The 27637-nt window shown below is 39.3% G+C and overlaps 1 protein-coding gene across 1 annotated transcript in view; it reads right to left on the reverse strand.

The window, feature by feature from the left end:
• Window positions 1-27637, reverse strand: part of PLXNC1 (plexin C1) — a 67449-nt gene that overhangs the window by 1944 nt on the left and 37868 nt on the right. The window contains exons 13-30 of the mRNA XM_063309331.1: window positions 26358-26564; window positions 26061-26258; window positions 23391-23481; window positions 22358-22459; window positions 20541-20644; window positions 13584-13631; window positions 13162-13262; window positions 11658-11856; window positions 9747-9893; window positions 8070-8247; window positions 6660-6763; window positions 6427-6481; window positions 5768-5799; window positions 5570-5677; window positions 4750-4913; window positions 2612-2759; window positions 1081-1221; window positions 757-831 (exon numbers count right to left, since the gene is read on the reverse strand). Of these exons, the coding sequence (XP_063165401.1) occupies window positions 757-831; window positions 1081-1221; window positions 2612-2759; window positions 4750-4913; window positions 5570-5677; window positions 5768-5799; window positions 6427-6481; window positions 6660-6763; window positions 8070-8247; window positions 9747-9893; window positions 11658-11856; window positions 13162-13262; window positions 13584-13631; window positions 20541-20644; window positions 22358-22459; window positions 23391-23481; window positions 26061-26258; window positions 26358-26564 (2202 nt within the window). The remainder of the gene's footprint in view (window positions 1-756; window positions 832-1080; window positions 1222-2611; window positions 2760-4749; window positions 4914-5569; window positions 5678-5767; window positions 5800-6426; window positions 6482-6659; window positions 6764-8069; window positions 8248-9746; window positions 9894-11657; window positions 11857-13161; window positions 13263-13583; window positions 13632-20540; window positions 20645-22357; window positions 22460-23390; window positions 23482-26060; window positions 26259-26357; window positions 26565-27637) is intronic.

Genomic DNA, 27637 nt, shown 5'->3' on the forward strand with positions numbered 1-27637 from the left:
CCAGCCAGATACAAAATGCCAAATTATACAAGCTCTCTTTCAGGGCTGAAGTGTATGTAAGGGTCTACATTCAAAGAGGCCAGGGGACAAGAGAATGCAAAATCCAAATGGACTCTGGGTTCTCCTAAATTAAAGTTTGGCACCTATTAAGCCTTAGAACATAGGTGAACAACCCTTGTGCTGTACATGGCTTTGCCAAGCTACAAGTTGCCTCCCTCATTTTCCTCCCAGACAGATGATCTTACTACCTGGCCTGTGAAAAACAATGCTGCTAATGTCATTGGGGAAACAACGCTGGCCCTAAGAATAAGGTGTGAGGTCACTGGGAAGTAGGAACTCAACAATTTTAAAAAGTGTCACAAGCTATTGCTTCAGTGTCATTAATCCATATGGGTTATTAACCCTTAAGAGTCACTTAATTTATTTCCAGTTACTTTCCGCCCAGTTGTTCTCTCCCCACCCCTCCCTAGTCCCAACTAGAAGGTGACTATTGATGAAGGGCAGGTGCGTGGTGTTGGGGGAGTGCCAATGCACACACATGTGGCCAAACAGGAATCTGGTAGACAATTCTTAGATCTGAAAATTGCCCACATATACCATGTGCTAATACAATGTCCACATTTTTCCCTAATTGGAATGTTCCTGAGCATTCTCTTCCATTCAATAGCCCACAATCAGCCAGCCTAGATGATTCACTGTCACAAGTATAATACAATATAAACCATTATAACATGTCCAAATTAGAAAAAGCCTTACCTTATCAAAGTATCTTGCTATATATTGGTAAATTTTATTCAAGGCCTCAGCCTCATTAAACTCATTTTCATGTTTCTAGAAAAAAAATCAGAAAGCTTGAGCAACTGTTTAAATTGAAAGATACTATTATTACCCATAGTACATAAAATGGTAAGTAATAATTATAAGTAAACTTAGAAGGACAGAGGAAAATATTAATGGAGCCTTTGGTATGTGTCTGAGTAACTCCATTAATGGGACCAGTACTTTAAATACAGTAAAGACATAGTTCTATTTACAACATACTTCCAAGTTCCAACTACAGCAAAAATAATAGACAGGTACCTGTGACTCCAGAATTAAAAATTCATCTAGCTCTGATCTGGGCAGTGAAGGCAAATCCCTTATTGCTTTATAGAAAGCTTTGACTTCCTCTTTATAAAGTGGTATGTCCTTAGCATAGAGAAGTTTATTTGTTGGTGCTTCCTTTGAAAAAGAAGAAGAGGAGGAGACCTTGTGTCATACAAGTTTGCAAGATGCCTCATTTGTTAGTGAACCTCCAAGTGAAGTAGGGAACAACCAGTTCTGGTGATCATTAGTCATGGTTGGGCAGTCTTGGACAGGATGGGCCATTTGCAAGCTTGCAGCTATTCTCTGAAACCTCTGACTATGAAAACTTAGGAAAGTGTTTTATGGGAGCACATCAGGGCCACCAGTGCAGCTGGAGTGCAGTCTTCCAGCAGGAACAGTAGGCAGATACCTGTCTGGTTCCTGCCAGGTGCCCTGGAACTTTCCTAGGAACAGTGGCAGAAGAATCAGGGAACTTGGCAGGCTGGCAGGGGGTTCATTTTCAGGACACAAGGGAAAGATAGGGCAGTTGTTCAGCTCTACAGGGAAAAGGGGCTCTTTCACCTGATCCCCATTCCTGCCAATGTAGTTGTTTCACACTTCTGCTCTGGGCATCCTCCTGGATTAAGAGTGGGTTGCCTATGAGTCCTTTCCTATAAAAGTCCACTTTGCTTGCTCTAAATATACAAGTCTTCAGGGCAAGCAGGGCTGCAACTGGGTGGGTGGGGTGGGGAGGCAAGCAGGGCATGTGCCCCTGGCACCATGCTGGGGGGGCACCAAAATGGCCTGGGGGGGGGCTCCAAAATGGGCACAGAATCCATGTTTGCCCCGGGTGACATAGACCCTAGTTGCGGGCCTGGGGGCAAGGAGTCCCTTCTCAGAGTATGATCACAAGATTTTAGAGCAATTCATACAAAATGCTCACAGCTTTCTTGTACTTAGGAAAAAATTAACAACTGGTTCACACAAACTGGACCAAACTGGCTAGAGTGCAGCCCTGAGTGGCCCTGATCCAGCAGACATTACAATATATCCAACCCCAGAAGCTAGGTAAGAGCTTGTTAACTTAATGCATTCCACTTTGTGGGTTATGAAGCTATTCTCACAAAAGACTATGGACATGGCTCAGGAAATGCCTTTTCAGTGGATTCACATTTAAAGATTAAATTATCACTTTCAATAGGAATACTACTGTGTTTGGAATACACAGATTTACGCTGTAATCCTGTAAACTCACTTTTCAGGAAGTTAGTCCTATACAACTTAACAGGACTTACTTTTGAGTCCTTGGTGCTGTCTGAGCTTGGTTGTTTGCTTACAGATCCCACACTCACTAGCACTGACGATGATACCTACTTGGGTAATAAAACATCTGCAAGCAAACAACCAAGCTCAGAGAGCACCAAGGATGCCACAGTTTAACCCTGAGCTGTGTATATTCTTTTTCTATTGGAACTTACTTTTGAGTATGTATGATAGACCTGTGCTTAAAAAGAGGCTATTGGGACCCATGAAAATAAGATGCTACCTTTCCCAACTGTTGCTCTGACAGAGAAAACGCATCCATAAATGCTTGTGCAATGACTGACAGACAGCCGTCTATATGTGGAGTCTTTTTAATATCAAAGACAAATTGAGGATTCTTCACAATATTCACCCAGAATCGAAGAGGAAGACTAGACAAAGAAATAGCATTTAAAAAAAAAGAGCTATATTAAAGTAATTAAACACAAATCCTCCATGGAACAATCTAACCAATATTGACTGTTAAAAAAAACAACTAAAGTAGCATACAAATCATTTTCACCCTCAATTGATATACACATTTTCAGCATGCCCTGCAGTGCTAATAATTCCTGGAATAGTATGCATTTATGTATGTATCTATCCAAATTCAAACAACTCCTTAGAGATTCTCAGTGGCTTACAAATAAAAAAGAACAATATAGAGATGCAAGTAAAAAGAGACCATGGCTGACTGGGAGAACAGTACATCCAGCCAGTCAGCAAACATAACTAACATAATGAAAGGCTTAGGAGAACAACCAAGTTTTTTTTAACAGTTTCTTAAATGTCACTAGGGTAGGAGCTGCATGAATCACTGGGGGGACATTGCTCCAAAGGGCAGGCACCGCAACAGAGAAGGCATGCTTCCTGGGTTCCACAAGATGGCACTGTTTAATCTATGGGGCCCAAAGCACACCCATCTTGCCTGATCACACTGGATGGCAGAAACAATTGGAGATAAGAAGCCTCTCAGTTAGCCAGGCCCCATTCCATGCAGGGCTTTAAAGGGGATAACCAGCAACTTGAATTGCACTCAGAAGGCAAATGGTAACCAGTGCAGCTCCCAAAGCACTCGGATCACATGAGCATACTGCAATGCTCTCAGCACTTCCTTGTGCTGCTGCATTCTGAAACAGCTGTGGCTTCTGGATGGTCTTTATGGGTGGTCCCATCCAGAGCACTTTATAATTAACTGATCATGAAGTGATCAGTTCATGAGCGACTGTCTGAAGGGTCTCCTCGTCCAGGAAACTGGTGTACTAGATGTACCTGTCCAAAGGCCTCTCTTCAAGCAGGAACTGAGATTCCAAGAGGAACCCCAGATTGCACACCAGTCTCAAAAGGAGACATACAGTCCCACTGAGAGCTAGTGAATTGGGGGAGGGGCTTGAGTAAGCACAGCCACTTTGTCTTGTCAAGACTGAAACTGAGTCTACTTCTCCCCATCCATGCCAACACAGCCTGCAGGCACTAGGCTAGGACTTTAACAATGTCACTTTGCCAACCCAGGATCAATATATAACCAGATATCAGCATACCAGGTACCATCAGCATACTGATGATACCTGACCCCAAACCGACAGATGACCTCATCCAGTGGCTTCATGTAGATGTTAAACCTGGCAGTTTCATGTACTGTAGAAGGGGAGAGAGCCTGCAGCACCCAACAAGCAAGAAGCTGTGGTTTCAATCTCTCCTCTCTATTAACACCAATTGAAACTAGCTGCAGAGAAAGGAAAATCACTGTAAAATAGTGCTTCCCACCCCCAACACCAATCTGAAAGGATACTGTGGTTAACGGTATTGAATGATGCTGAGAAATCAAAAAGCACCAGGATCAATGCACCACCTCAATCTTGGCTCCACCACAGGTCATGAACAAGTGCAACCAATGTTATCTATGTACCAAACCCTGGCATGAAACCTGACTGAAATAGGTCCAAATAAACTGCTTCCTCCAGGTCCTCTGAAGCTGAAGTCTGACCACCTTGTCCATCACCTTCCCTAAAAAAGGCATAATTGTCCAGGTCTGTTGGGTCCAGTGATGGTTTCTTGAGGAGAGGTCACACCACAGCATCCTTCAAGGTCAAAGGGACCAACCTTTCACTCAAGGAGGCCAACACCACTGCATGGACCCAACCACAAGTCACCTCATGGGCAGCCTTAACTATACAGGAGGGATTTGGATTTAACAGACAACAGGCTGGAGAACCCTTCCACTTCCTCAGGAGTCACAGTCATATTCACACCAAATAACCCTCCAAGACCTCATGCACGTCATCTGGGCCTGTTCAGCCACAGTCAAACTCTGAGCAACTTTAACTGCCAAATAGCAAGAATATTCTGTATGCTGCCAACTTACAGTGAGGACATAAATACCTGTTGGTTTTCCATATATGAACCACATCGGGATCTGTAATTTTTTTATTTTCAGCTTGAGCATCCAGAAAATCAAAAAAATATTTAATAGCAGCTGGTGCTTTGTTGTTAGGCAAAGTCCAAATGCTTCTAAAGAGCTTTTCAACAGTTGAGTGGATAGCAACCTGTGATGAAACAAAAATGTATTTCCTTAGTACTGTATATATAAAAAAGCTTTTTGGGCTATAAATTAACAAAATAGGCAATCCAAGCTATTAAGGACGCACTGCTTGATAAGATTGGAGCCCAATACCATCCAATTAAGCTTAACATATCTAGAACCTCATATCTAGAACTTCATGCAGGGATACATTTTTACTCATTACATTTACATCTCTTCTTTCCTCTAGGAAGATTGAGGCAGTACATGTGCTTTTACCCAACCACCATTATATCACTTTATCCTCACAATCATTTGAGAAAGTGTCATGAATGCAGCCCTTCATAAAGCTCTTCTATGTGTAACACACAATGTCCAGTAATTCTCACTTTATGTAAATGAAAGAGGAAGCCTACTTATTTACAGATGTACACAGACATGATTTAATGCACAATTATGTGTGCACTTAACCACATCAGTGTTCAATTACATACAAAGCATTCCCAAAATACATGGATGTTGTTTTACATATGAATAGAAAGTTGTGTGGCCATGTCCATTTCCCAGTCCTTTTTAGCTCTTCACATACAGGCAAGTCATTTTGCAAGGTTATAGAATACATGCTGGATAATTATAGCATATATCATTATTTTATGACTAGAAAGAAAACCTAGGAGTCACCTTAGTAGAGAGAAGTTTAGTGAGATACATTTCCTTGACTTTAAATTTTCGTTTTCCTTTATGTTTTGCATTCTGTGTTTCTTTGGCTGCTTCTGCATCTGGTAATATCTATAAGAACGGTTTACACAGATGTTCATGGAAGTGCTGTGATTAAGTTGCTAAACAAATGACTAATTACTAGGTATTAGGCTGACTTACCAGATGGCAATAGTCCTCAGAATATTCTCCATCTGGTCAACATGATGAAGAGGGGGAAAAAGGGTAAATTGAATCCACACATAAAGATCAAACTATGGCCTAGAAAGTAGGTTGATGCTGAGAAAAAAGGAATCCAAACATGCATGTTTAGCTAAATTTATTCCTATTCAGACTACTGCCAATGAAGAGGATAGCATCTTTGGTAGTACTCCTTTCTATTAGTACAATTAATAGTTAAGTGGGTATAGATGCTTGCTTACAAATTTCAGAAAATATTATTCCCAACAACTGTAAGTTGAAATTACTCAGTTGGTTTTCAATTAGTTTTCCAAAATCAGGTTTACCAGGGGCTTCTGAGAACTGATTTTTGCAAGGCATGAAGTATTCAATTTGTCTTGCATCTTGTTTGATTCGGAGAGAATTTAAATCCTAGACTGGGCAAGTAAGCTTCTCAGAAGTATGCAGTTGCCCACCGTTGAGAACAGAATTTTTTTTCAGTTAAACAAGTACAGCTCTTATTCTGTTACTGTGTATCTAAAATTAGTTCCATAGTCTCAGTTCATATGAACTTCTGACTCTGAACTATGATTCAAAGAATCTACTACAACCTTAAATCTCCAAAAATCCAATATATTATGTAAATACGTTATTTGTTTTACCAGCTGATAGATCTTGTTTCTTCTTAAAGACTTTAATTGTTGCTCCATCTGAAATCTGAAATCATACAATAAAGCATCTTTCTTACTTGCCTGGAAATCTATATCAAGTTCTCATACTTTATATATTCTCTATAAGTTGTTAACAAAACGAAAACGCGTGTTGTAAATTAACATCTGACTAACGTCCCCCTAACAAAGGCAAATTTTCAGCACATTAGGATGTTTATTCTTACCTCATAGTGGCCTATGGTGTTCAGTTTAGTAATCCCATTTTCCAGAATCACTGAGGAACCATCTACATCCAGAAGTTCTTTTGTTTGGGAACCTGACTCAAGAGCTGACAATACAAATAAAAAAAGTTACTCTGTACTTCGTTTTGAAAAGTTAGGAGTAGCTTTTTCCTGTGTAGTTAAAGCAGTATCTTATGTGAAGCAAATGTTATGCTTATTGTACAGTGTTGTTTATTTTATATAGTCCTTATAAAAGATGTTGCTTGAGATTATATCCCATTTCTTCCCTAGCCATTTCTTCACTTTTCCCCAGATTATTTATCACAGCAGAATTCTGTGAAAAGCTTCAAGGCTGGCTATGCCAGTGCGCTATTTCCACTGCTGAAGGGGATATTACCAATACAATATTCTGGGTCAACAAAAATTCAACAACAATAATTGTGGCATTGTCCTAACACATTATTTGTGCCCAGTGCTACATACTTGCTTACCAATGCAATTTAGTATTTTTATTATTTGATTATATTTATTTATTTGATTTTTACCACTGTCCATTTCTGTGTAACAACCCTGGGTAGCTAATAACTTATAAAAACACAGTACAAAATAAACATCAGAACCAACAATATATAAATCTTATCATAACAACCAAGGTAAAACCCAACACTCCAACTAACCTCCCAGCCCCCATGCCTGGAATCATATTCAGGTCTTAAAACTTTCTGACAAGTCAGCTGGGTCAGGGCCAGTCTAATTTCAGGGGGATGGTTTCAAAGAAAAGGTGCTGCAACAGAAAAGGATCATTTTCTGGATCCTGCAAGATCAATCGATTGTTTGTTTGTTTGTTTATTTGCTTAATTTCTATAGCCACCCATCTCAACAAGTGACTCTGGGTGACTTGATGACATTCTATAACTGATGGGACCCACAGCATGAACTTCCTGCCAGACCTAAGGGGACAGATGGAAACAATCGGGGAGAGGCAGTTCTGCAAATAAAGCCCCATGCTATGGAGGGTTTTTATTTGTTTGTTCAATTTATATAGCCTCCCCTCTCACACATTCTGGTTAGAGGTGACAACCAGGACGTTGAATTGCACCTGGAAGCGCTCTGGGAGCAGGGCAGCTTAGGGAGCAGAGATGTAACATGGGTGCATTTCTATCCTGTCTTTTCACCAAAAAACTACAAACTTATTTACAAAATAATTGAAGACCTATTCAGTTAAATAAATTATACTAAATGACTTCAATCTGTTAATCTGTTAAATAGCAGAGAAATAGTAATTCGTAGTTTTTAAAAATGCAAACCATACTATTAAAAATAAATAATAAAAACAACTATAAAATTGTGGAGAAACAAAAACAAATAGCTATTTTTGAATTTATGACAAATATAGCAGTATCAGTATCTTACTCAGGCCCATTTCTCTTAACTGTAGACCATAGAGGGATCCATTCTTGTTTAGAAAGGCCTGTAGCATCTTCTCTTTGGCCTGTCCTATGCTGTCACAATCCAGGACTTTAACTTGGATATTCTGACCAGTGCCTTCGGCCTCATTTTCTTGGATATTTTCAAAGACAACATTTAATACCTGGAAAAGTGTGAATTCCTTCAAAGTGATTTAAAAGTTGGAATTGGACATAAAATATACATAAGGAGGATTATTAGGAATTCATAACAGGAAAGATGGCATTCACTGGTTTCTAAATATTATCATACTTCATATTTGTTTCTCTTGGCTGATCTAATGTATTGAGTCAGGACAAGGGAAACAGGTTCAAATGTCACACTTCTGAATATGTTGAGGGTCCTTAAGTACGTCTATAATACAGTCAGAAATAATGCTGAACCAATGATTTCCAACTTTGGGGGAGGGTAGTGCACATCTGGAATTCTGATAAGGTAGCACAATAGATACTGGGAGGATGCTCATTTAAATAGTCATTTAAAGAAAGACACCCTGATGAGACTAAAAGATGAATAATTTGCCCAGAAATCTAAATGCAGTGTAGAAACCAAGGCCTGGTTAGTTCTGAAATACAAATTCATTCCTTTGAACCTACAATTCCTGAATGAGTGAAGTTTTCCCTCAGTTTCCCTCTTGGCCACATCCCTAGCACACTTACTATATTTGATCAATTTGTCTAATGCTCTCCTCTCTGAGGGAAGCCCACATTGAGATAAACAATAAAACAATCTTCAATTAAAGAAACTAAGAATAGTAAAAGTACAACCTTTGAGTATACAAAAGTTAAATTATATTAACTTAGTTCAGCAAAGGCAGTCCTGGGCTAGCCTTTACTCTGCAAATATTGGGCGAACAAGAATGTCATAAGCTAACACCTGAAATGAGAAAGCATGTGAGACAGGTGTACAGGAGAAAGTTTTATGGCTGGGCCATCATGGTCTCAGTCCCTCACCTCAATCCTCTTTGTCTTTCAGAGTCCCCCCAAATATGAGTTCTGCCTTGCTCAGATACACAAAGAACATCCCCCACATACAGTCCTTTCCTGCTTTCCTTCTTTATGCTCCCTATGCCCTCTCATTGCTTGTCACAATGCTTTCATTCTGTAGTTGCATCCTTGAGAAGGAAGGAATGGCATTGTGTACATATTTTGAAAGTTAGTTCCTGTTAAAATGACTGGTTTGTAGGAGGTGCAAACACCAAGCAAAGGTTCAGAAACAGAATGATAAAATAGTTCCATTGAGCTTTATGCTATCTCTGGTCTACATATACAGCCATGCATTGACTGTGTTGAGATGTTATCACTACAAAGACAGGGTTGAAAAGATGAGGCAAATACTTGGAGGATTTTTTATGGAATGGAACTGTTTTCAATACTAAGGGGATAATTCATCTTCACTAAAAATTATATTTAAAAAATCAAGGGATTTGCCAGTTTTCTTAATTAGATGGAATAGAATACTTCTGCAAATTAAACATCTGCCAGTTAAATTAAGTTAAAGAGTCAGCCTTTCTTGGCATTGAATCTTGATTTTTAGAATGCAGTATACAAAGTTTTTATTTGAATATATGCTTCTTTCATACAAACTGTCTGGTTCCAGTCATAAAGTCATTAGCTAACATACCACTGTGCTGAATTCTGGTGCTTGCCACAGTAACCAGTCTTCATTTAGTGTGTACAAGGCCTTGCATGTTATTACATCCACAGGACCCTTGATAATCCTTTGATTTAAAGTTGTCACAAGTAAATAGAATGGTTCCCCAACTGTTTCCTATGAAACAAAATGAAACACAGATTTTATACTGCTTACTTATACTTTTATAATTCTTTTTTGCATTTCTTTACATTGGTTCAATGAATATGGTGTGAAAAAAATGAGAGGGGAAAACACTAAACATGCCCACCTGTTCTAGTCCAAATCTGTTTTGAATAATATGCATTTTCACTGCATGCAAATCAATGAAACCAAGCTATTTCTTCATATCTGTATTTGGCATATGCGTGCTAAGACGCTACAACAAATACTATGCGTACATTGAATTATGATCTACCAATCAGTTCCAGATTTCTTCCCCATGTCGAAGTGGCTTCTGCAGGAAGTAGTCAAGTGTCAAAATAGAGGCATGACTGGGTGATCAACACCCTGTCCCTTTTTTACATCTGTGTGATGTGTGTAAAGCACATTAAAAAGGGGCATGGCTTTGATTAGCCACACCAACTATTATGACACTGCTGATCCTGCCCACTGCAAACACCACTGACTGAAATAAATATAGTATATGAGCTCTTGTTGGGAGCTCCGAGTGCATTCAAGTTTTTAAGCTCTGAACTAGGTGCTACAATGTTCATTTGTCTGTTTTTAATTTGTACTGATGCCAACATACTGTGACCTGATTAGGACATACTTTACATAGCAATAAAGCTAAAGAGTTGTGCCTGGAAGATGGTGTATAACCCTGAAAATAATTTTTGAAGACAGGAACCAGGGACACCTTCATCTCACATACCCTGGTAACTCATCTTCTAAAGTGTCTTTTTTTATAAATTATAGCTTTATTAATATTTTTAAAAGTATAATTAAAATACAAAATACAGAATATAAAACAGATAGAATACAAATCTAAAAAGAAACAAGAAGAACTAAAACAGTGCAAGCATAGATAGAAAATAAATAGATAGAAAAGTATAAAAGACAGGTGACTTCTGACCTTCTTCATCACAGATATAAAAGAACGTGAAAAAGTTAATCTCTTACTCTTAAACTTTTAATAACATTATTGCTCTAAAATCAAACCATTTAACCATCAAAAATCTTCTAAAGTGTCTTCCAGGTGCTCTCTGACCTGTTGTTTGTTTGCTTATTTATTATTGGTATTTCTATATCATTCTACTCCAAAGTGACTTTTGGCAATGTACAACAGAAATAAAGATTTAAAAAATCAAAACAATATATATTACAATAGTGCTAACTATCAAAAACAGATCATAAGAGAAAAACATAACATCACCAAAATACTGTCTTCCACATTTTTAATCTTTTTCAGAAATACTATAGGGAGGAGGCAGGTCTTCTGGGAGGGGACAGGTAGGAGTGGCACCACTGAGAAGGCTCAGCTCTGGGGCCCTATAGATGAAATTACCTAGCATGGCCTCTCTCCCAGATCTTAAGATGATGGACAAATTCACTTCAGAGCAAGAGATAACCAAGCCCTGAGCAATATAAGACTAACTTAATGTCATTTCTGTTAAATAATCCAGAGGAAAAAGCATAGACCAGTACCAAATCACAATCAGTCCTAACAACATTCAATCTTCCTTCCTCCCTGGCATTTATTGAAACATATGATTGTATAGTCATTAGCACTAATTACAACAGACTATTTACATTGCTTTTGTGGTTTGCCAGTCTGTGGTTTGTTGCTACCGCTAGGAGCCCAAGTGTCCTGCAACACGAGCAGGAAAATCTGCACGCAAATAAATCAGTCTCTTGTTCACTGATGTTATATAGTGAAAACATGTAATATGTAATACTTGCCCGAAGAAAACCAGAAAGGCAAACTGACATCCAATTTGTAAGCAGCTTTTCTACTACTGATTCTGTACGCCTTAGCATCAGCTTAGGTTGTATATTGCTAGACTGTTCCATCAAATCTCTTGTCAAAACTTCTAGAATATTAGTTAAGTAGACTAGGTTGGTCTGTAGTGCAATTGTCAAGAAAGAGGCAAAGAAACTTCTGTTTAGAAAGAGAAGAATAGATTAACAATAACTCTACATGTTAGGGATTTGAATCGTTATCTTACAATAATACTACTAGCTTGATCACCCACATCTTTTCAGCTGCCATACATAAACATGAGATGATTTCTGGAACTAGTGAAATATATGGGATCTATTTAACAGATAGGATTGGTAATCAAAGTTAGAGTGGTGCATCTAACAGCAGACCATTAATTGGCAAGGCCACCAATCAAGACTACAAATATAAACAAAGTCTATACTATTCAGAGAGTTAAGAACCTGAATGTTATGGATATAAACTCTATTAGCCATTTTACAGGTGAAGAAAAGAACAGGAGCACTAAAATTAATGCCTAGTTCAATAGACACCTGTGTACTGCTCAGACAATAAATTTCAAATGGTGGAAGAGAGAAATGAAACTGGTTATTCTTACATCATATAAGGACTCAAATTACACAAATTAAGTAACAGAGAAAATTAACCTGCAGTAACTTTTTCACATCTGAGTTTAAAGAAAAAAATGGCATTACTATGAATAATATAAATCTTTTATTTCCCCATCTACTTCAGTTTGGAAGTATTCACACCTCACTCCCAAATGCAAAGGCTAGATTAAAGTGAAGTTATTGATTGATAAGACTTACATGGGCATTGATCTTATGTGCCATAACCCTGGGTGACTCAGAGCAACAACAATAAAAACATACAAAAAACAGTACAAACCAGCCTCCCAACAACTCCTCATGCTCTAAACAACACTTCTGAACACATAAGCAATTACAGTCCTGATTCCTAATTCCTGATTCTTTCTTCCTACAAGTAGTATTGCAGTCTTCCCAGTTTCAGCCCAAATTAAGCTCCTTTATTTCCAGCAATTTCTTCCAAATATACAGTAGTTCAAGGTTTATTCATTCATAAAAAGCTGACTGTCTACCATGATTCATAAGTAATGGTTTTAGGTTACACCATTTATGAATTTTATTATTTGAAAGAATGCTTTCTAGTGCAAATTATTTTGAGTATTCACTTTAAATTTCAAGTTACTAAAGGGCTGCCATGATTCTTATTTCTGTATTGAGATACTTCAAAATGTTCTGGTTAGTCATAAAGGAAAAAAAAAAATCTATTCAAGATGAGAAGAACTGATTTGACTACTCAAAGAATGAATAAGGTAAAAAGAAGGAAGACACTTTCAAAAAACATTTTGACTATTTTAGCCAAAGAAACATGACAATTTGGTGTTTGTTTAATTTGTCCCCTATTTTGTACAACTTGTAGAATTTAAACTTTATAGCATACCTGTCCTTCACAGAAAAGGTTTTCTGTTTTTCAAGAGTGTGAATCAGAGTAACAAGGAAATGTTTGTTGCAAATTAATGCATATAGCCCCTGGTCTCTGCTCTGAAAAAATGAAAGACATAAATTACATTACTGTTCACCTATTTTTAATGTGGTGTATATTTAATTCTTAATTCCAGCTGCAAAAATCCTACTTTGATATTTAGAAGAAATCCTATTATAGATATTGATGTTACAAGAGGCACCAAGCAGGCAGATAAGGGAATACATTTTATTATTCCTCTTAGTAAAGCTTTTCAGATTCCTTGCAATATCTGTCCCCAGCTTGGATAGGTAATATTTCTAGATTCTGTGAAAAATCTAAAATCTTAGAAATATTTTTAAAAGCATAAACAAACTTAAGAGGATAAAAATTATACTTACCAGTGGTTCATTAGAGTCTTCAATAAATCTAGATGAAGTGCCCATAGTCTAAACAGAAAAATAGTTAATACAGCATTAATTTTTTTCTAAAAATTCATAGCATGAATATAAACATGATGCTGATTTTGATGTGGTGTCATGACTTATTTTCTGAATGTTCTTTTTCTAAACTACAAAAGACAATGATATGAAAATTCTTAGAAAATGTGGTATTATAAGTCTAGATGCATACTGAAAACCACATATTCAGTCTATGGAAATTATTTTGTAAGAAAAGAAAAACAAAACCAATTTTGTTTCAAAACTGAAGTATTTGTTACACAAATCCCCTCTTGTTCATACTACTAAATTATCTGCACAGGATGGAAACTGATTGTGTGAGGGCACCAGGTTGTACTTGCCCTTCCTTTTGCTGGAAAGATCCAAGTTGTGCCTGAACAAACCCTACCTGTTCATCTAAAGTACTGCAGGATTTGTGCTATTTCTTTTTAATACCAAAGATTTACGAGAGTTGGGAAGGAGCCCTGAATTTCTCATCTATTTTTATTACCTCCACATTCTGCCTCATGGAAGGAAGATGATCAGCAAATGGGCTGATGAATTAGGAAAACTTTTTCAGTTACAGACTGAATGCCCTTTGATATTTTAAAACAGGGTAAAAATTTAAAGAAACTACAAGTCATAGAGGATGAAACAGAACTATAGTGATATTTAGAGGTTTACTTCATTTATGCATAATTTGGATATTGGCAACTTCATCAGAAGGACCACTTTTCCTCCAGATGTATTCATAAAATTAATGAATTAATTATCAGAAGGATGAATTCATATAACTATAAACTATTGTTAGCAAATTACAATAGCTATACTGTTACAACACGCTATGTCATGAGCACTGATGGTGAGCAGGAGGGGGCCCCTATCCAGGGGGGGAAATGCATGTGTAGTACTGAGGAGTTAAGCAGCCATTCAAAGAGACACAGATCAGACCCGCCTTAGCTTTTGGGGTTTTATCTGTCTGGGTTTTTCCCATGCTTCTTCAGTTTGTTCGGATTTTCTGTCTAATGTAGCAGTAATAAACACTAAAGACCTATTCCCCATCTCAGCGTGGTTCCTGACTGTTAGGACATCAATCCTAACAAACTGCTACTCCCATTGAAAGAGGGAGGAACAAAAAAAAAAAATTAAAGGAGAGACATTTGGGAAAATGTCTTTGGAAAACCAGGAAATTCGGCAAGCCATCCAACAATTGGCAGCAGCCCTGCAACAACACCAACAACAAGTAGATCTCCAGATCAACACATTACAAGCAGCTATGCTACTGCAGTTACAACAACCAGCTCCGGTTAACCCACAACAGGTGCCAGCAGCAGCAGCAGCTCTGCCAGTAGTCTTGAGATCCCAGGGCAGATTACCAGAGACGTTTGGAGGAGAAGCAGGACTGTTGAGAACCTTTCTCACACAGTGCACAATGTTTTTCAACAGCAGACAGGCAGAGTTTCCCACAGACAGAGCCAGAGTCACCTTCATTCTAAGTCTGCTAAAGGGCCCAGCAGCCAAATGGGCTATTCCCATGGTGGAGAACAACGACCCAATTCTCAATGACTACCAGAATTTTCTGGCAGGGTTCCGAGCACACTTTGACGACCCGATCAGAGAGGTCACTGCCAGCCGGGAAATTCGGAAGCTCAAGCAAGGCAACAAGAGGGTGGGAATCTACATTGCTGATTTCAGGCTGTTAGCAGGAGATCTGGACTGGAATGAGAGTGCCTTGAAAGACCAATTCAAACAGGGACTGGATGAGGAAATTAAAAATGAATTAGTGCACCAGGGAACACCAGCTACCCTAGAAGGTTTATATCAGTTGTCTGTGGTCATAGATGCCAGGCTAGAAGAGCTCAGACAGATGCAGCTGGGGAGAGGCAGGGACCTCAGAGCGCTTCCAGGATTTCTAGCTCTCTCTGCAGCATCTCTCTACTCAGGAGCAGAGGAGCCGATGCAGATCGGGGTGAGCAGGAGGCTTATTCCAAGGCTGAGAGACAGAGAAGGAGAGAGAGAGCCCTCTGTTTCTACTGCGGAGTCCCGGGGCACATGGTGAGAGCTTGCCCAGTGAGAAGCCAAGCAAATTTCGTAAGAGCCCCAGGGCAAGGAGCAGAACCAAGAGCCACCTCCACCTCAACTTCCAACCAGGGAAACTCTGTCAGTCTCCCTCCACAGAGCTCAGCAGGGAGACCATCAATCAATTAAGAAGGGCTCATTCCGAAGATTCCAGGCAATCCTTTTACTACTTACCAGTCATAATGCATGTAAACCCAGAGCACCAGGTCAAGCTAGAGGCCCTCATGGATTCTGGAGCTTCCCCCAATTTTATTGATCTACAGACTGTACAAGACCTCAACATCCTGACCAGAGAATTGCCACATCCCATAGAAGTTGAGACCATTGACGGCCAGCCCCTCAAGGCAGGGCCTATTCGAAGTTTCACAGAACCTTTGCAACTAACAATGGGAGACCACACTGAGTGGATCCAACTTTAAGTTACTGCATCACTTAACGTGCCTATAGTCCTGGGCACACCTTGGCTGAAGATCCACAACCCATTGTTGGACTGGACTATGGGAGCAGTCTCCTTCCCAGCTAAGGAATGCCAGCACCACAAGATTCAAGCTGCTCTCCTCTCTCCAGCAACCAACACAGTCACAGAAGCAGGGGGGGTCCAGCTGCCAGCCAAGTATGCAGATTTCGCAGATGTTTTCAGCAAACAAAAGGCCACAGCACTACCCCCCCATAGGGACTGTGATTGCACCATTGAGTTGATACCAGGAGCCAAGATTCTAGCAAGGAAACAATATCCCATGTCCCCCAAGGAACTAGCCACCTTAAAAGATTACTTGGATTCTAATCTCCAAAAGGATTTCATCCGACCATCTACTTCCCCAGCATCTGCTCCTACCTTCTTCGTACCAAAGAAGCCTGACCCGTTGGCACCGGCAAACCAGGAGGCACCATGAGAGTGGTGCATGATTTCAGCTCCCTCAATAAAGTCACGGTCAAGGAAAATTACCCACTCCCCCTAATATCTGATCTGCTGGATCGCTTACAGAAAGCACACATTTTTACTAGGTTGGACCTCAGGAATGCGTACAATCTGATCCGAATGAAAGATGGGCATGAATATCTGACTGCCTTCTATACCAGGTTTGGCAAATTTGAGTAGCTTGTTTTGCCCTTTGGCTTGTCTAATGCAGGAGCCATATTTTCCTGATTTATGAATCAAATTTTACTAGATAAGTATCTGGTCATTTATCTAGATGACACATTAATATTCTCTGAGGATGCTACAACTCATGTAACCCATGTACGTAATGTCTTACAAAGACCGAGAGAGAACAAGCTGTTCGCCAAGCTAGAGAAGTGTGCCTTCAATTTAACTGAATTACATTTCCTGGGCTATAGAATATCAACAGAAGGCATATCCATGGATCCTTCTAAGGTCCAGGCAATTCTCTCTTGGCAACCCCCCCAAAATGTGAAAGATGTACAAAGATTTCTCAGATTCTCCAATTTCTACAGGAGATTCATAAATAAATTTAGTGACAGGGCTAAACCCCTCACCCACTTTTGAAGAAAGGATCAAAATTCATTTGGGGAGAGAGGGAGCAAGCAGCCTTCCAAGAATTTAAGCAACTCTTTGCATCCCAGCCACTTTTGAAGCATCCTGATCCCACAAAGCAATTCATAATGCATTCAGATGCTTCAGATTTTGCTATCGCTGCTGTTTTATTGCAATATACTGACAAAACAGGGAATACATTGCTTCCTTGTGCATTTTTCTCCCGCATGCTCTCACCAGCAGAGAGAAACTATGATGTTTTTAACAAGGAGTTGCTGGCAATTAAAGCAGCATTTCAAGAGTGGAGGCACTGGCTAGAAGGTGCAACCTTTCCTGTGAAAGTTTGCACCGATCACAAGGATTTACAGCTTCTACAAAACACCAGATCCCTCACCCCACGCCAAATCAGATGGAGCCAGTTTTTCTCCCATTTCAATGTTGTTATTTCTTATGTTCCTGGGGCGCAGAACCGTTTGGCAGATGCCTTGTCTCGATCCATTCAGGCAACCCCCACTACTCACCAGGAGGTCCAGGCTACTATATTACAACCTCACAACTTTCAGCAGTTTATGAGGGGGAACCAGACAGAGATTTTAGCAGCAGGCAGATAAGCAGAGGACCTATTTACAAGAGTCAGAGCTCAGCAACAACAGGACCCGTATGCCAGGGCCAGAATGGATGACCTCCAGAGGGGCCCGCAAGACACTGCCTCCCCATTTAATATGGAAGCAGGAATCCTCTGGCATAGCAGGCGATTATACATTCCCCCCTCATTGAGGGAAGAAGTACTGAGACTTTGCCATGACCATCAAACGGCAGGCCACGGAGGTGTTTTCAAAACTCTCCATAGAGCTCTGAGAGACTACTGGTGGCCTAAGATGACTGCAGACATAAAGGGTTACATTGCTTCTTGTCATACCTATAGATGAGCCAAGCCTCTCCCAGGGAAGCCCACAGGACTCTTGCAACCCCTACCCACCCCCAGTAGGCCTTGGGATACAATCTCCATGGATTTCATCACTGATTTACCCCCAGTCCAGGGGCTGACTTCCATACTAGTGGTGGTGGACCTTTTCACTAAAATGGTGCATTTTATTCCTTGCAAGGGCCTCCCATCTGCGCAAGCCGCAGCACAGTTGTTTATGGACCATGTTTTTAGGTATAGAGGCATGATAAATCACTTGGTGAGTGACAGAGGCCCTCAGTTCACTTCCTTCACTTCTGGAGGGCCCTTTTTCAGTCATTAGGGGTTCAGATCCACCTATCATCATCGCATCAAGTGGCTAGTAACAGGCAAGCTGAGAAAATTAACCAATGGTTACAGCAGTATCTCAGGTGTTACACCACTTATCAGCAAGACAATTGGCCAGCCCTGCTCCCCATGGCAGAATTTACTTATAACAACTCTGTGCAATCCTCTACCAAGATGTCTCCCTTCCAAGCACTCTACGGGGTTAACCCTCGGGTGTTGCCCACCTCCTCCCAGCAGGGAACTGTTCCAGCCATGGCTGATTTTCTTAAAGAGCAACAAGCTGCACAGGAGTTGTTAAAGGAGCAGCTGAACAGGGCAAAGAGTGCTTACAAGAAAGCTGCAGATGCTCACAGACAAGAGGGGCCAGCGATTGCAGTAGGAGACAAAGTGTGGCTCTCTACCAAGTTTTTGACCTCTACCAGGCCCTCCAAGAAGTTGGACTCTAAGTTTGTGGGCCCTTTCACTGTGGTACAGCAGATAAATCCAGTGGCTTATCGCTTAAAGCTGCCAGCATCCATGAAAATCCATCCAGTCTTTCACAGAGCCTTGCTAGCCAAGGACCCGGCCCCAAGTGCCTTACGATCGCAACTGCCCCCCCCACCTCCAGTAATTGTGGAGGGGGAGGAGGAATACGAAGTCGAGGAAATTCTGGACTCTAGGAGGAGGGGAAGGGGCATCCAATATTTAATACACTGGAAAGGGTACCCTGAGGAAGAGCGCACGTGGGAAAATGCCAGAGATGTGCATGCATCAGCGCTGGTTCAACGATTCCATCAGCTTTTCCCTCACAAACCCAAGCCTCGCACTCTACCAGAGATTCCTCACTTGACTGAGCAAGCAGAGGAATCCCAAGCAGAGGAGTTCGTAAGTTTGCACCCTCCACCCCCGCCTGAAGCCTTGAGACCAGAAACAGAGGAGTAGGGGGAGCCGCAGCCCTCCACCTCCGGCTTGCATTTCCCAAGGGGGAGGCGGGAAGAATCTTTTAATTATCTAGCTATTTTCCAGCAGCAGCCACCTGGGCCAGAAGTGTTATCAGACCTGGAGAGCAGCACTGATTCGTCCTTGGAGGAGTTTTCCTTTGAAGAATTTCAATTGTTACCCAGTTCCCATGGGAGCTTGGAGGGGGAGATGGACTCTCATGAGACTCTGGAGGGAGGAAGGAACTCTAGGGGGGAGGGGGCTGAAATGGAATGTGAATCTGGAGGGGAGGGTGATGTCATGAGCACTGATGGTGAACAGGAGGGGGCCCCTATCCAGGGGGGAAAACGCATGCGTAGTACTGAGGAGTTAAGCAGCCATTCAAAGAGACACAGATCAGACCCGCCTTGACTTTTGGGGTTTATCTGTCTGGGTTTTTCTCATGCTTCTTCAGTTTGTTTGGATTTTCTGTCTAATGTAGCAGTAATAAACACTAGAGACCTATTCCTCATCTCAGCGTGGTTCCTGACTGTTAGGACACACTAATTCAAAATAAAATAAATCCCATTCTGGCTCAGCATTTCATGTGCATTAGGTCTAATTGTAAGGAATTTATTAAATGAATAATCTAGAAGTATAGCGCACCATTTGTATGCAATGTTCAAGCAGAACAAGTCAACACAAAAGAGGAAAGGAAAAGAAAAGATCAGGCTGGCATTTCATCTCTGTGTCTACCTACCTGTCCTTCAGTCATCTGTCACCTGGCTCTTTTCCCAGGTCTTGGACTAAAGTAGGTGGCAGGTCCTGATTTGTGAGAAGTTGGTTGTTTCCTCCAGATGTTCTTTTTGTATTTTGTGTGTGGGGGCTGTTTTATTTAAAAATTTTTACATTGTATATCACCCAGAGTTGTAATGGAGCTGGGCAGATTAAATTTAATAAATTGAAATAAATTATTTTAATTACTCAATTATTGTAGACAAATATTATTATTTATTTGTTTATTTATTTATTTATTAAATTTCTCCACTGCCCATCTTGTGCAATGATGACTCTGGGTGGTTTACAATAAATAAAAGAATAAGAGCTCATTATAAAATATAAATATGAATAAATATAAAAATATAAAATATAAAATATGAAGTCCAAGATGGTCTTAATAAAAGATTTACTTTACCTCTGGGAAGAAAGTCCTAAGAACAAAATGTTTGTAGTCAAGAAATGGAATTGTTCCAAAACTATCAACTATATCCAATTCTTCAACTTGTAGTTCAACAAATCCTACAAAAGAAATGTAGTGTTGATTTTTATAATGCAACATCCTAATAACAGTTTTCAGTGTGATTTGGGAAAGGAATGATAAGGAAAAGAGTGATGATCAGTCATGTACTGTATGTATGTCCATGTATGCATATATCCCTATTTATATCTATTTGTGTATCTGTATCTGCATCTGCATCTGTATCATCTATATCTACGTCATCTATCTATCTATCTATCTATCTATCTATCTATCTATCTATCTATTATCATCCATCTGTGGGATGTGCAATATTGACTGTGTATTTTTTTTTAATGTGCAGGGTTTTTAAATACATTTTTGTATACAGTGCAGTAGTAGCCAAGAAAGTAAATAGCAGCTGCCATTAAATGTTGACCATCAAGAGGAGATAGGAGATAGGAAGCACATGTAGCACTCAGCAGAATCTGATGCTTTTTTTAAATTGGCCTTTAATTCAGGGATATCAAATGATTATTTATTGTACGATCACCACTGATACTCTGTGGAAGAGTTTAATCCAAAACCCAATAAAGACAACCATAGAGAACTGAGGCTGCATTAAGGGTCAGAGCAGGCTCCCACAATCACATGAAAATTTAAGACAAACAGATAGAAAATAGCTTCTCTCTTTATATGCAGAAACCTAGTAAGAGGTATTTAGGGAATGGCTTTCATTACAAATTGAGGAAATCATGTATTTTAGGTGTAGCAAAACTTAACATTATTGCGCATGCATAAATCACTCAAGGTCCATTCTAACAAATTTCTTTGTATATTACTTGTGATCCTGGCAAGGCCCACGTACACTTATCTATTACTGACCTCTTTCTATGAGAATAGACCTTGTAGGTGTCATGGTCGCCGGTGCAATGTTGGCGACATCGCAATGGCTCGCATGACAAAGCACGGAGGCGTACTAATGACTGGAGAGGGATGGGCGATAAAACAGGACAAAGACAGTAATGGGTCTAGGAGATCTACAAGCCCTCATCGCCCGGTAATCGGCAATTAAACACCATTAACAAGGAGAAGATCGGGGCGAAGATCGGAAGGGCGCGTCCGGATGCTTTTGAGGAATTCCAAAGCCTAATCGCCCGGTAACGAGCCATTACGCTGCAGAAAGAAAGATGGAGCAATGCCCGAGGTGATTGGGGCTGGGAGACCTCTCACCTAGCAAAGCATGGATGGCCGGTCACCCTGTGGAACTCGTGGGGCACACCTGGGGAATGTGGGGGTGGAGCGCTAATTGGCGCGAAGCTATTTAACTCTACTCTTGGCGCGCTTCTCTCACTCTCAGCTTTCTACTGGTGTGCACTCTATTCTGAATAAAAGCCAGAACTTAACTCTGCTTATAGTCTGGGTCTTTTATTTAGCTTAGGCATTCCTCACAGTAGGTAGCTGTTCGTTTATTTGTACATACAGTTCTTGTTTCTTACAAACAAGAGGAGCACAGAAGCTTTGGAACCGTAAAGGCAGGTTACAAGAGGATTTTATAAATATAAAGAATATTAAAGATTTCATGAGGAAAAAGATGTTTCCTCTACAACTCTGTCATACAATCTGGTAAAGTCGGTGCAAAACAACAATTCTCTATTTCATACAATGAGAAAATAATTGCATAGAAAATAATGCATGTATGAAACAATTCTGGATCCTCTTACACCCAAGTGTCAATTCATTCACTTGCATACTGCAGATATAGATAAATTTACCCTCCCGTATTTCTTTACGAAGTTCACATTCCAATAGCTCCAGATGTTCACTCAATTTTCGATTTAATTGCTTGGATTTTCGCTGGGTGACAAAAACTGCAACTAAAAAAAAAAGAATATTAAGCTAACACAGAAGTGTTAACATGCCATCTGTCCTAATAATATACATATACTGTACATATTTATATTTAATCCGTTCAATCATGTCCAATTCTTGGAGACTGCCTGGACAAGTCCCTGCAGTTTTCTTGGCAAGATTTTTCAGAAGTGGTTTGCCATTGCCTCCTTCCTAGGGCTGAGAGAAAGTGATTGGCCCAGGGTCACCCATCTGGCTTCGTGCCCAAGACAGGATTAAAACTCACAGTCTCCTGATTTCTAGCCCAGTGCCTTAACCATTACACCAAACTGGCTGTTATATTTTTCTTTTTAGAAAGGAGAAAAAAGAGTTTTAAAATATTTGAAAACTGATGCAGCCCAGAATGGCCAAGTTTAAACTGACATGCAATGTATTTAAATCAATATGTTAAAATATCTGCAGGCCTACAAAAAATTGAAAATAAGAGTAGGACTACACCAAGTAGTAGAAGCCCTGGGCATCCTCCAAAATTGTGGGAGTAGTGTTCTCCTACTACAAAAGCCTCCTTTTTTGTAGCCCCACACCCTCCCAAAACCTTGACTAGATTTGGAGGCCTCTGCTGAAGAGAGAAAATCCATGGGTTGCATTATGTTGATGGAAATAAAGCATCTTAGGCAATTCAGTCTGAGGCCTTGGAAAGGTTTTCCATATAGCAAGAGAAAACGACAGTACAGATCATTAGTCTGATGCAGTATAAGCAGAACTTCTCAAGCTATGAGATGATTATGGGTAAAGTGCTCTCTGATGGCTCCTAGAGAATTTAGCTGATGGTTTTGGTGACCAGCAGTGCTTTGAGCTGTATCAAATGACTTAGTTTATTTTCACTGACTATCATCATATACACATACTGTTTTGTAACAAATTAACAGATAGAGATAAGTATGCAAGTACACTTACCCACAATCACTACAGGGATTAACAAAAGAATGTAGAAGAATGAATAGTTGTTTTCATTCGGAACTTCATACACAAAATTCCCCACCTTGACCTATGGATAAATAAGATACTGATTCAGCATGTGTGTGAATACAAAACTACAGTCAGTATATAAAGGATTTGCTATAGGGATAAAAGGAATTGATACACTGTTTAAATTTCCAAAATAGTTGATAGTAATGTTTTAAATTTATTTGATTATACTTCATCTTTCTACCTAGAGAGCATTCAAGAAAAAAAAAATTATTGAAAGATAATATGCATCTTCCAGTTAAGCAAGGAAATCTTTTCCAATTATAGAACACTATCCATCATAAGCAGGACTAATAGCAAGCAATTCTTCTTTTTCAAAAACAGGAGCAGCTATCATATACACTAAGCATAAAGGATGCAGATCACTTGTAACATTCAATGTAAATATTCTATTTATTTTGCAAACTATATCTACCTTCCTGCTCATATTGCAATTTGTAGAGGAATTGTGTCTGCAGGCAAGACTGAGTGCCTATATATAGAAGCAGACAAAAAAAAAGAGAAAGCTCACAGGGCTAACTAATAAAATATTAAATTGTATAGTTCAAGGTAGGATTCTTCTTTTTATAACCTGAAAAACTAGAGGAAAAAATGTAATGCTAGACATTATTCTAGAGATTATTTTCCGCCAGGAAATATTGTCCAATTATAGCTAGAAGCACAGGATTGTATTGCAGTAATATATGTCATGGTTAGTGATATCTGGTGTCTGGTTGACTTGCTTTATTTAAGCTCTTTATTAATTTATTATTAAGGGAATAGAAAAGTATTAAAAGAAATTGTTAAGAAAGAGAAAGAAATAACAGAACCTACAAGACATTATACTGATACTCATACTTTTCAACTCATTCATAATGATTTGGAACTAGGGACAGGTATATTGCTAGACAAGTCTGCTGATGATATCTAATAGCCTGGAATGGTTAAACAGAAAAGACAGCAAAAAAGTTTCTAAAAGGGTATTTCCAGATGGAAGACAAGGCAATAAAACAGCTGCAACTGCAGGGAAATATAAGAACAATGGATACAGTGGGAGACATAATCCAATCTCACATGTACAATATCTCCTTGATTAGATTTGAACTGTCTGTTTAAAGCTAGACATAATATGGTTTGTTTTAACAAAGGTTAACTGAAACAAATTTAACACTGGGTTGCTTCAGTAAATGAAACCGAAATCTTATTTTTTTAAAACTTCTGATTGTTAGCCACAAACAGAGGCAAAAGAGAAGCCATTTTTACACCACCGCCATTTTCACTTCCCAAATCTTCCAAAGCAGTCCAAAAGTGATTCATGACCATTTTTGTTTCTGCTGTCAAAATACTGAACAAGGGTTTAAAAGGGGTTACCTGGGTCCTGCAGGAGTGAAAAATCCCTCTAGACCCATCCCATACAAAGGGAAAAGAAAGAAAGGGGGAAAATGTCCTCTGTTACTTGGCACTTTGTTGCCTACTGGGCTTTTGCAGAAGCTAAAGGGGAAATAAACTTTTGCTAGTTTCAGCCCTAGTGGTGTGTACTAAGGAAGTACCCCAAAGCCATCAAGTTAGCATTCCAGTTCCAGAGCAGGAATCAGGAAAGGTTATTTTCAACAGGGAAACAGTGTCCCAGAAGATCAAAGAAACAAACAAACAACCCCCCATCCCAGGCAATCCTAGCTCACTGCAGTATCACATTCTCCATAACTGAGCCAGAAATAAATCAGCATTTTCCAACAGTGAAGGTACAAAGGGTCTGGAATTTATTTCCATTGGTATGAAATGTGTAGAAGTGCCCTAAGTCAAAAACAGAAGCAAAAGCTTCCAACTGCTTGCTTACAGTTACAGTGGAAGAATGGGGGAGTATGCAAGTTTGAGGCTCATGGAATCCTGTTCCCGTAAGAATAATGTATTGCTGTGAACATTCATGTAGCATCTGAAAAGTATTTCTCAAATGATAAAGATCTGTGAATAAAAAACACGCTAGACAGATTTCCCAGTTTGAGAAATTGCACTGACTTTGCCACTTCCACAACCACTACAACTCTGAAAGAAAAGCAGAAGGTATAATTTCATTTTAGAGGCGTGCAACATTTGATCCAAAACAGAAAAGATACCTTGGAACCAGTGCAGGCATGCTTGATGTATCAGCAGGACTTAAACAGGGCACATTTTCCTGACCTTGCCCAATAGCTGCATAGCTCTTGAAAATCCCAAATCCTAATGTGTATTTTCCATGGATTACATGGTCCAACATGTGTACTTCATGTAAGTCAGGAAGAGACCCAGCTTCTCTTTTCTGCTTTGGATTTCACTATGCCCAGCTCATGAGATTCAAGCCTTACTCACATTGAAAGCAATGTAATTCTATCTACATGTACCTAACGCCAAGGACTGTTTCCAGGAAGGAGACATACATATTCAATATATGGAAAAAACTAATTTTGAAGTATCAATATGATATGACTTACAAATTCAGAGACATACTGTATATTTATGAATAAAATATAATAACACAAACTCAAAAACATATACAGTCAATACAATACAGAGTCACTTGCTGAGATGGGTGACTATAGAAATCGAATAAATCAATATAAATAAATAAAAAATTTTACTCACATAAACTTTCACACTTGACTTATTAATCTTGCTGGTAAGATTTTTTTCCTGTTTAGCTCTACAGTGTATAATGCTACGAGTAGCAGCTTCTGAAATATTTTGGACACTGAAAGTTATGTTTATCGGTTGGTTACCAGGCATGTGAGATAAAAAAATTTCAAGTTCATTTCTAGAAAGATTTAAGTTGTCATTTTCTTTCTAAAGAAAGAAATGAAAAAATAGAATGAACCATACAGCAAAATTCAAACAATGCAAATGTTTAAAAGAGAAGTTTTAAGACTAAGAACCACAACTTACATGTATTTTCAATTCCAGGTCAGGTTCCAAATCAGTTATGAGTTCATAGCGAATGAACTTAGGATCAGGATAATATTGAAATTTACCGCAAGGTATACGAATATTTTCAACTTGAAGAACAATGCTAATAATCTTAGTTCCTTTCTCCATCTTAATAGCTGGTGTTGTAAAATTGCATTCAAAACTATTTTTATGGCAAGTAAATTGCTAAAAATAAAGCAGTATTGAGAAAATTATAAATCATAGCAAAATACATACATAGAACATTGTTTAAAATTTTTGCAGATCTGTGCACAATTCTTTTTTTTTATTAATTAGTAATTGTTCAAGATATAATTAAGACACATAATGCAGAATATAAGACCGACAGAATACAAGTCTAAAAAAGAAACAGGAAAAGCTAAACCAGTGCAGTAATAAGCAAAAAAGCGTATCAGACCAGTGGCTTCTGACCTTTTCCAGCTCAGATCTGTGCACAATTCAAATGTTTAAACTTCACTTAATTCAGTGAGATTTGATATTGCTTACATATATTCATATGCTTATTCACATACATTTTAAAACAGCACTGAGCCATCAGCATCCTAATTAAACTTTCAGACTGAGTCTTGACAGTTTTAAATTACACACATACACCCACCCACCCACACAAATACATAAACATACAAATCTGATATTTAATACAAAACCATTAATACTGTTTTTTTTACAGATTATATACTCATCTTAACTGAGTTGTCATTTAGGTATGTTAGGTAAATACATCTTTACCCTTTATCTATTTACTTGCAAATATGGGTTCCCAGAATATAGTGCATGAGTTGGAACCCTGAAACTGCATGTAATTTTCAGCTCCTCCCAAATTTTATCATAGAGCCACTGGCTTCAAATATTAACTTCAGAGTAAAGAATTCTAGCTGATTCCTTGATTTCTCAGCGGCTTTGGATAACATTGTTCATAGTATCCTTCTGGACTGTCTCGGGGGGGGCTAGGAGAATGTTGTAATGAGTATCCTTTCTCCAGGATCAGTTCCAGATGGTGCAGGTAAGCTCTGTTTTGCACGGTCCCATAGGGGCTTACCCTTTCCCCACTCCTATTTAACATCTTCATGAAGTCACTGGGTGCAGCCATCCAACAGCACTGGATCAGGTATCATCAGTATGCTTGCTCAACCAGGGGTTGAGAGGTATAACTGAGTATCATCATTAGTATGTTGATGATATTCAGCTATACCTCTCAACCTCTGGCTGACCAAGGATGCTCTCAAAGTTCTTCCTTG

This window comes from Candoia aspera, chromosome 7, assembly GCF_035149785.1.
Source record: "Candoia aspera isolate rCanAsp1 chromosome 7, rCanAsp1.hap2, whole genome shotgun sequence".
Lineage (NCBI taxonomy): Eukaryota > Metazoa > Chordata > Lepidosauria > Squamata > Boidae > Candoia > Candoia aspera.